A 9,706-nucleotide genomic window follows, 5' to 3' on the forward strand; every position below is an offset into this window, starting at 1 on the left:
TTGCTGCCAATAAATTTGCTGCCATGTACACCTATAAATATGCAGTCTTTCCATTTCACAGAAAATGTTGTGATGTGTCTTGAGATGTTTTTGCTCTATATCAATTGCAAAAAATACTTATGTGATGAAATAGACTATGGAACAAAAGGCTTCCCCACCCATTGGCTAATCCCCAATCACATTTCCCCCAATTTACTGTCATCTACAAATCAGCACTTTCATATTAGCTGCCTACAAGGCAAGAGATTGTTGACAACCATATAGTAGGCAACAGCCTTTGCAAAATGCATCCAATTAAATTGTGTCTGTTGCGTTCACAGACCTGAAGTCAGAGTCAGTGCCACATTTCTCATTTCTAGCAACTGCAACCCTGAGTTACAGTCCAGCAACAGGTTTATGGTTTGTCTCAGCCAGTGATTAATATGGCAGCAAGTGTTATTTTTAATTCTCTGTTTCTCATGGTGATACATTCTACAGGTGTGTGTTTATATTATATCTGCAATTTTCTGAATAATAATGTAAATACTGTATAATAAATTGTCAAACTGTAATTTTTCATGTATTCTCTTCCATTGATGTTTGGCAAGCAAACAACGTCTTCTTATGTCATTTGTGTATCTCTCAGGTGTCTCCTCCCGATGTGAAAGTCACTATACAAATCTAATTTGTTGTTGTTTTACTCGACTTTACTTCTCGTTATTCATTTTATTGTCTGTATAATCCTGATTTGTAATTCTTTTTGGCAGTAAGTGATGGTACTTTGATCGAAGTAACACAACAGCCCAAACATGGAATTTCACTCGTAGGTGAAAACATCACCTTCAAATGTATTTTTGCTGTCTCTCCAAACCACACACGCATAAAAGTATATTGGTCGAAGCAGGGAGAAGATGGATATCTTCATGCAAACGATGGTAACAGGAAAATATTCGGTTTTGAAGATAAAGGAAACTACTTCTTCAAGCTATTGGATGTGAGAATCCAAGACTCTGGTGTCTACTACTGTGCAGTGATCCATGAGGGAAGAGAATCAGGACGTGGATCTGGGTCGCAGTTAACTGTGTGCGGTAAGTATGAATACGGCAGAGATGGCAATTATTCCAACTTTTAAATATGACACTAATAGTTAAGCGGAGCAGAATGGTTTATTGAGATTTAATACAAAATATTTATGGCATAACTAAATGTTGTAATTCCCTACCGTAGGTTTTCAAAATTGTTATCCCATGCACACCATATCTTATTTCCCACTGTTGTGGCCAATGATTTACCAAATAAAATTGTTATTGACTTCATGACTTTTTGTGGGACACTTCTGTGTGCAAATTGGCTGCTTCATTTGCCTGTAAAATACAAACACTGCACATTTCAGTAAAACCCAGTGAAGCGCTTTGACACAACTCCCTGCTGTGAAAGAACTTCTTGAATCGGACCAAAATAATCATGACATTTAGTGGATTGTCTCGCAATTCAGTTAAAACATTTGAGGGTATATCTGTGGCAATTTGAAACAGATCTTATTGACATTTAAATAGCATAAACATCAACCCCAAACCTTAATTTCCCCCTCAGCTCCCATTAACTAGATTAACAGCAACAAATTATTTCTCTTGTTTATGGAGGCTAAATACAATCCAGAAAGTTCAATACAGTTGAGACTGTCTCTGACCCGTGGTGTTAATCCTCCCCGGACTTTCAATCTGTAACTATAAATTATATACAGGGTATAACTAAATTGAAGCCGTTAAATTTACATTGGTTAGAATGGGAGCGCAGCTTCAATTGGACGACAATAACATTTCATAGTCCTGTAGCTCAGTGGTTAGAGCACTCACTTTGCAAGTGAGAGACCTGAGTTCAATTCCCGGCAGGGCGAAACCTTGGGCAAGTTTCCTTACTCCACACGCCTAATAATCCCTCCAAAGCAAAATAATAATAAATTGGTCATTTTCAATCCACGACTGTTTGTGGGACACTGCTGTGTGCAATTTGCTGCCGCGTTCGCCCACAAATATACAGTCAATTCACTTTAAAGTATATTCTGTGAAGTGCTTTGAGACGTCGAGAAGATGTGAAAAGTGCTCTATCAAATGCAAGGATTATTATTATTATTATTATTTTGGAATGTACTCCCAAAGTGAAAGGAGCTATACAAATGTAATTTATTGTTGTTGTTATCTTTTGTGGTATTAGAAACTGTGACTCTCACTCGCTGTTGGATGAAAAACGAACACCAGCTTTTTATTCTATTCTATATTTGTTTTTTACTCTTTATGAATTATAATGGAAATACAATTCCTATAATAATATTAATTAATAATGTAATAATAATTGTAATATATTATAATAAACTTTAAGAATTAACTTAATAATCAGTCAACTCTCTGTGTCCACATTTTCATCTTTAAAAGGCGGTTCGTAATTCAAAGTTATAACATTTCTACAAAGCAAAGCATTGGATGCGATATTAATCAGCTACCATCAGAATAGTTTGTTCCCCAATCGGGTCTTGTATGATTCTGTTGTGTTTATGTTCTACAGTTGCTCCAACTCCCCTGAACATACTCCATACAATTGCTGAAAAATATTCTTCTGCATCAACTCTTGTGTGTAAAACGGAGGCGTTTTACCCCGGGAATCTCATCTTCAACTGGTATATAAATGGGACCATAATTTCGACTGGGATAAATATTACTCAACAACAGAATTCGGATGGACTGTATCAAGCTTCGAGTTCTGTGGGAGTGACACAGAGTCTCCAGAGCGTTTATACCTGCATGGTATCTCACCTCAGCCTCCGGACCGAAGGAATTGCAAACTTTATGATTCCTTTTTCTGACAGAGGTAACAGTCCGATAATCTTAACTTCAATTAATCTGAACTAAATTCTTACAGGAATATATCCGATAATTAATTCATTCTACAAACTTCAGTCATACCCTTGCTAATCTCAACTGATGAATAGTGTTGGCGACACTCCAGTGCACTGTTGAGTGAGGACTGCATTGTCTGATGTGCAATGCTTGGGATGAGACATTAAACCACGGTTTATTTGTTTAAAAGTTCCCATGGGACTATTCGACAAGAGAAGTAAGTTTCTCCCGATTTCTTCATGCTCCAGATAAAAATTGGTCTGCCATATTCACCTACAAATATGAGGCGACGCGGAGTCTTGTAGCTTAGTGGTTGCACAACTCGCCTCGCAAGTGAGAAGACCTGGGTTTGATTCCTGGGCAGGGCGAAATGTTGGGCAAATTTCCTTATTCCACAAGCCTCCGTTTACCAAGCAGTAAGTGGGAAGTCAGTTGTTAGTCGATTGGCAGATCACGTTTCTGGGAGTAATAATCTCTTAAAAAAAAATTATTTATTCACTCAATTTATTGTTTGTGGAACACTGCTGTGCGCAATTGGCTGCCATGTTTAGCCACAAAATATACAGTCAATTCACTTTACAGTATATTCTGTGAAGCACGATTGAGGCATCTGAAAGATGTGATAAGGTGCTGTATCAAATGCAAGGATTATTATTATAAATAGTTATTACATTTTACGCTAAATCTTGTGGAGATCCTTGACACCACCCCGGCTGATGTCAAATTCAAGTATAATTACTGTAATATAAAGTATTATTACTGTGATGTAAAGAATATCAAGAATATGAAACTCTATATGCAGAATGTAAAACTCCTATTATATATTAATCCCTCATGAAATAAGTAAAATAAAATGTTAATTTTTACTCGCTTTAGTCTATTTTAACAAACAATGTAATTAGCAAGACCAAAGCATCGCTGGATTAATAACACATCCTGTGTAGGACAAGAATTTAATGACATACTTCACAATGTACAGGTATAATTCATAGTTTGTAATTTTCTTATAGAGTATGAATTTCCAGATGATTATTATTTACTGATCGCTGGAAGCGCAGTGGGTGTGTTGTCAATGCTGTTGCTTTTAATCATTGGGATTCCATTAATGAAAAGCAAAGGTAAGACATATTCTGTTTCAATTTGGATTAATTGTGGATCTTTTATCTCAATACCATCCGTGTTCTTTGCACCATCTTATTGGGCAAAAGCGAGGCTATTAGGTGAGGCGATAGAACAGATGTTTAAAGAGCATGTTTCTGTAAAGTTGCCAATAAGATTATAGATCAGTGGGATAGGTACAGAATCGAAATGTCCTGATAGAATCACGTTGGTGAATTTATTTAGCAGAATGCTTACTGGTTTAATCTTTTTAAAATTTAAAATGTAAAGTGTCCAATGGCACATATTCTACTCAAAGCATTTTCAAATTTAATACCTGGATATTAGGGACATATTTCATTTATGATTAATTTCAGGTGACAGTCTGGCTTAGTTAGTAGCACTCATGTCTCTGAGTCAGAAATTTGCGGTTGAATCCCCACTGGATTCAGTCCTTCGGATAAGATTGAAATTGAAATCCCGTTTGTCTATTCAAGATCATATTCCAGATCCCGTGATCCTATTTGTAAAGAGAAAGGAGTTCCTGATGGTGTCCTGGCCACTAGGTCTCCCAGATAAAAATGATCAATTGCCACATAACTCTTTTAAAGATATTCCTATGAACAAATTGATTCCAGAGTTTCCAATGAAATACAGTTACTACATTTTGCAGTAAATCCTTTGAATTCGTTTTGAGAAATTGAGAAATTTCTGATTTGAAAGGTGCTCTATCAAATAAAAAACATATCTCTATTATTGTTGTTTGTTTTAGGAAAACACAGCAAATTAAATGAATCCAACAGGAATGGAGAGCAGGTAATGTAATGAGAATACTCTGCCGGGAGTAATCATTGAGAGAGAATCCTTGTTGGCCTTCGAGAGGGAACTAGACACAGATCTTAAAAAGAATTAGCTACAGGTTGTCAGCTGCAGGTAAATGGTACTGAAAAGGCTGCTCTTGCGAAGCCGGCACAGATATGATGGACCAAATGGCCTTCTTCTGTGATTTAAGTTTCTATGATTTTATTGTCAAGAAATGTGACTGAAGCATAACAAGTGTAGACACAATAGACTCAATAATTGGAAAGAATGAGTGAAACATCGGAAACAAAAAAGGACAATTATTTGTATATAAATAATCAAATACGTTAACACGGGTTCAGAAGGTTCCTGTATGTCCAACCCACACAGACATTTGAGGAGGTACATTCCAAATTGACTGGAAGAGGTTGTATCATGTAGCGTATCATGCTTCCAAAAGGTGAAGTAGCAATAAACGAGGTGGGGTGTGTGTGGTGGTGGTGGGGGGGGGGGGGGGGGGGGTGGCCAGGCATGTAAAGGAGACCAAGGAAGATGATCCTATGAGAGAAATGGAAAATAATTGGAAAACATAGTGCTCTTCAGTCTCGAAAGGAAATTTCTCAAAGTGAATTTTATGGAACTGTACAATATGTTTAATGGGAGTGAGAAAGTAAACCCAGAACAATACCTTCAGATGCACTCAGATAGCAGAACAAGAAGGCTCAGGTTTAGCTGCAAAAGGACAATTTCAGGACCGACACCATGTAGTTAAAAACTGGAGCAGATTACAAGGAGGCGTTGATGAGTCCTGGACGCTGGATTTGTTTAATAACAGGTTGATGATGTGATCAAAACACATTGTGGTGGTTATTCTGTAAGGCTGAAGTCAAATGAACCACAGGGCCTTCTTTATCTGAACCTCTCTTGTGATCTTGTAACAAGTAAAAAACTAAATAATTGCATATTTGTTTTACAGGGGATACAGGAAGCAAATAATGAGACGGTGGCTTATGTTTCACTGGATTTGACTAGTTCTAAAAAATCTCTGAGACCTAAACATCCATAGGAGAGGACAGTGTACGCTCAGGTAAAGCTGAGAAACTCAAAATTAATATACAGATTCTTTTTATCAAACGTACATGGAGGGAGTCCTGCAGCTCAGTGATTAGAGCACTCGCCTCGCAAGCGAGAGACCTGGGTTCGATTCCTGGCAGGGTGAAACCTTGGGCAAGTTTCCTTACTTCACACACCTGATAATAATCCCTAAAATAGAAACAATAATAAATTGGTCACTTCAATCCACAACTGTTTGTGGGACAATGTTGTGCGCAATTGACTACTGCATTTCGCTCACAAATATACAGTCAATTCACTTTACAGTCTATTCAGTGAAGTGCTTTGAGACATCTTTTAGACGTGAACATAATAATGCAAGGATTATTATTTTATTATTCTATTTTATTATTCTATTATTTTATTCTAACTAGATTCAGAGTGTTTCTATTTAGGGCATTTTGAACCACCTTGAACTTAATATCAATTGCATTTGATATTAAAGACCTTACAGAAAACCAGCTTCAAAATTATGACTGCATTAAGAATTTGCGCCTCACCACTTTGTTTCTTATTGTGGTTTAATGTAAGGTGCACTGAGTGTATTTGTTAGTGAATTTGACAAATTCTTAAATGCAATCATAATTTTGAAGCTGGTTTACTGTAAGGTCTTTAAACTAAACTGACTTCAAAGTTAAGACTGAATTCAAGAATTTGAACTACACTTCAACTACACTCTGAGACACAACATGTGTGAAGGGGCTATATACAACAGTTTTTGTTGTAGATTTGAACTAACTTTGGTCATTTACTATAAGCTTGTCTATATTTTGATTTTGTTTTTCCTCTAACATTCCACCCTCTGTTGGCACAAGTATAGATACAGCCAGTCGTCATTCTTTTTGTGTAAGCCAAGACACTGAGCGCACCAAATAGTTGGTCGCAAGATAATTGGTACATATTCTCACTAATAATCACACACACATCACTTTCCGAGGGAAATTATCATCCCCCACTGCTGACTTTCCACCCGACCTTCTTCCTAGCCCAGGGTTTGCTGAGTCCCACTGCACATTCCTTTGCAAGAGATGATTAGAACTTTGATTTGTACCCTTGAGTTCTACAATGAGCAGTGCCTTTATCAACCGAGCTATGGGGGGGCGCGGTAATCAAGATTATAATAGGTCCTTCTCTTAGGAGATTTATGAACACTGAAATATCTAAAGCTTGAAATCTTGGTTTTACAGACCAAACAAAGGGGAGCCGATAACAAGATAATTTACAGTGTTCTGGATTTAACAGACTCAAAGAAAACAGCATGCAGCAACATTGGTGTGGAATATTCTCAAATACAGGTGAAAACCACAGCAGATCAGCAGCTATCTACTGGGAACAAATAGACACACAGAAGTAATGCGAGAAGTCAATTACTGGTGCATTTTGTTTTTAGTTCTCCATCCCTATAAAGTAATGGCTTTGATGCTTTTCAATTAGTGTCTACTTATTTGTGAAAATCCATTGCAGGAAAATATTGATGCTTAATTCTATTCATGTGTACTTATGTGATATTTAGAATCTAGTTTCATGCAAATGTATTAACAGCTCTAATCATGACTAGAAGCCTTGATCGAATAGCTTTTAAATCATCGCACACCCAATTTAAAATTGTACTAAACAATGAAAAAAAATTATAAAGAGTTAAATAAAGCATATAAGCCGTTTGGCCTCATGAAGTGGTGTAGTGTATTTTCTTAACATTTCAATAAAGAACGATTGTGAAACATAAATCATGTGGTTTTCTCATTTAATCACTTTGCGTCTTTACTATTGGTAAAACAACACGTGGTATGGGTTAGCTTGAAAGCTGTTCAACAACATATGGCGCAATTCATTTACCGCAAAGGAAAGGTTAATGTGTAGGCGTTCTAATGGTCATGTGTGTGCTGATATATACCTAACAGGAAGCAACCAAAATTTTGAAATGTGCTATTTCTGATGTATTTCAGTGACACCAAAAGTTCCATTACAAGCGACCCGCTTTCTTATACTAAATATAGACGTTGTTTATTGACATCTTTATTAACAGCTTAAGCATTTATTTCAGATCAGTGTAGTGTGGATAGGTGCAGTTATAATGCACAATTTCAATATCAGTTGAACAACAAACACCTGCTTATATTTTAAGAACAAGTCAATACTGGACATCTTGAAAAATTTCCTGGATCAACATCAGTAAAGCACGGATTGTATAGAACATACACTTCCAATTGATAGATCTTCTTTCAAGTTGTCATAAATCATGCTTAGTTTTGGTCAACAGAGTTTCTGACACATAATGCTGAACCCCATTGCTTAATAAAATTGAATCCAGACTGAAAGTTCCACCTATCCATACCCCACACGTATGGAAAAGTCCCAATTGTCTGGAATGAAGTGGATACGAGTAGTGGATACAGGAGGGTCGCACCTGTTTACCTAATTCTGGAAAATATTAGGGCAGGTTAGCAAATGCCAATGTCTCCTTGAACATAAAGCAACAATCCAATTAGTTATTGCAACCCAGTGTCACAAATGTGCTCCAGATAAATAAATATAAATTTCCTGAGTTAATAGTTGACTGACGTAAATTAAGGAAATAATCACATTTTATTATTTCCAGTTCATCAATCAAAAACTTTAGGAGACTGTCCAACTTAAAAAGTCCACTTCAGAAATGCTCCTTCTTTAAATATCTGTTGATGAATGACATTGGTACTAAAAAGGATTGTCTGTTTATACCGGCTGTTTCATCTCTACAAAATTACTTTTCAATTGTCCTTTTTCACAGTACAGAACATGCTTTAACACAGCATTTTTTTTATTCAGACGAATGCAATGAGACAATCAAACCACACACTGCTTTTACATTCCATATATGGTAAAGTTCATGTCATGCTGAATCCGCTGTAATACAAAGGAATGGTTGTAAGATAGAGGAAAGCGTAAGCAGAAAATTAATGTACAAATATAATGATATAACCGAATGGTAAACAGTGAATTGTGGTCCTCGGCACAGCAGCAAGAATGAAGCAATTATTAAGAGGTGAACGCCTGGTTTAATTGGGAACATCCAAATATTGTTGGACGAAACTCCATGCCTGGACTTTTAACTCACATAGTCCAGGGTGGTTGCAAGGGACAATGCTGAGGGTGTTAAAGGTCCAATCCCTCAACTTAGATGTTATGCCAAGGTCCCATCTGTCTATTCCGGTGGAAATTAAAGATCATATGATACAACTAATTAATTTAATACCATGTTATTTTTAATGTTTAATATATGTGGATCTATCACTGCACTGTATTTCCGTGGTCAAAGAGGAACGTCAAGATACAGCCATTGAAAGAAGTGAGGGAGAAGAGGGCAAGTCGGAGGGATTCTGGGATGGAGCTCCAGAGAGTTGGGGCAGATAGATTGAAATCTTGACCGCTGATGGTGGGTTGAGTAATGAGTAGGCTGGTGCTTGCTGATCGAATGGCAGGGAAAGTACTGCTGAGGAGGTCTCAGAGATATGGTAGGGCAAGAATATGGAGGGATTTGATGGTGAAGGTAAGGATCTTCAACTCGATACATTGGGGGATTGTGGAGCAAATATAGCAGGGAGACGATCTGGACCATAGGTACCTGGATATTATTGCAGAAATGACAAGGGCTGCAAAGTTCTGGAGAGTCTGTAGCTTGCTTCAGGCAGAGTTGGACAGTCTGGTGAGCAGAGCTGGACAATAAATAGAAAGACAATATTGTTGGAAAGGTAAATGCAATTCAGACTTTGTTTAAAAGTAAACTGGCACAGAGGTTGCAGTGCCACCATCTGACATTATAAGGCAAGTGAAGCACTTCCTCC

General features: G+C 37.1%; 1 protein-coding gene across 1 annotated transcript; it reads left to right on the forward strand.

Moving 5' to 3' along the window:
* Nucleotides 1-394: 394 nt before the first annotated feature.
* On the forward strand, nucleotides 395-7,612 carry LOC103171643 (immunoglobulin lambda-1 light chain-like). The gene is made up of 7 exons (XM_042340530.1): nucleotides 395-477; nucleotides 747-1,067; nucleotides 2,542-2,844; nucleotides 3,884-3,991; nucleotides 4,744-4,787; nucleotides 5,749-5,859; nucleotides 7,073-7,612. The coding sequence occupies exons 1-6, from the start codon at nucleotides 423-425 to the stop codon at nucleotides 5,836-5,838; spliced, it is 921 nt and encodes a 306-aa protein (XP_042196464.1). The 5' UTR covers nucleotides 395-422; the 3' UTR covers nucleotides 5,839-5,859; nucleotides 7,073-7,612.
* Nucleotides 7,613-9,706: the final 2,094 nt, after the last annotated feature.

This window comes from Callorhinchus milii, unplaced genomic scaffold (assembly GCF_018977255.1).
Source record: "Callorhinchus milii isolate IMCB2004 unplaced genomic scaffold, IMCB_Cmil_1.0 Scaffold14, whole genome shotgun sequence".
In the NCBI taxonomy this organism is placed as follows: domain Eukaryota; kingdom Metazoa; phylum Chordata; class Chondrichthyes; order Chimaeriformes; family Callorhinchidae; genus Callorhinchus; species Callorhinchus milii.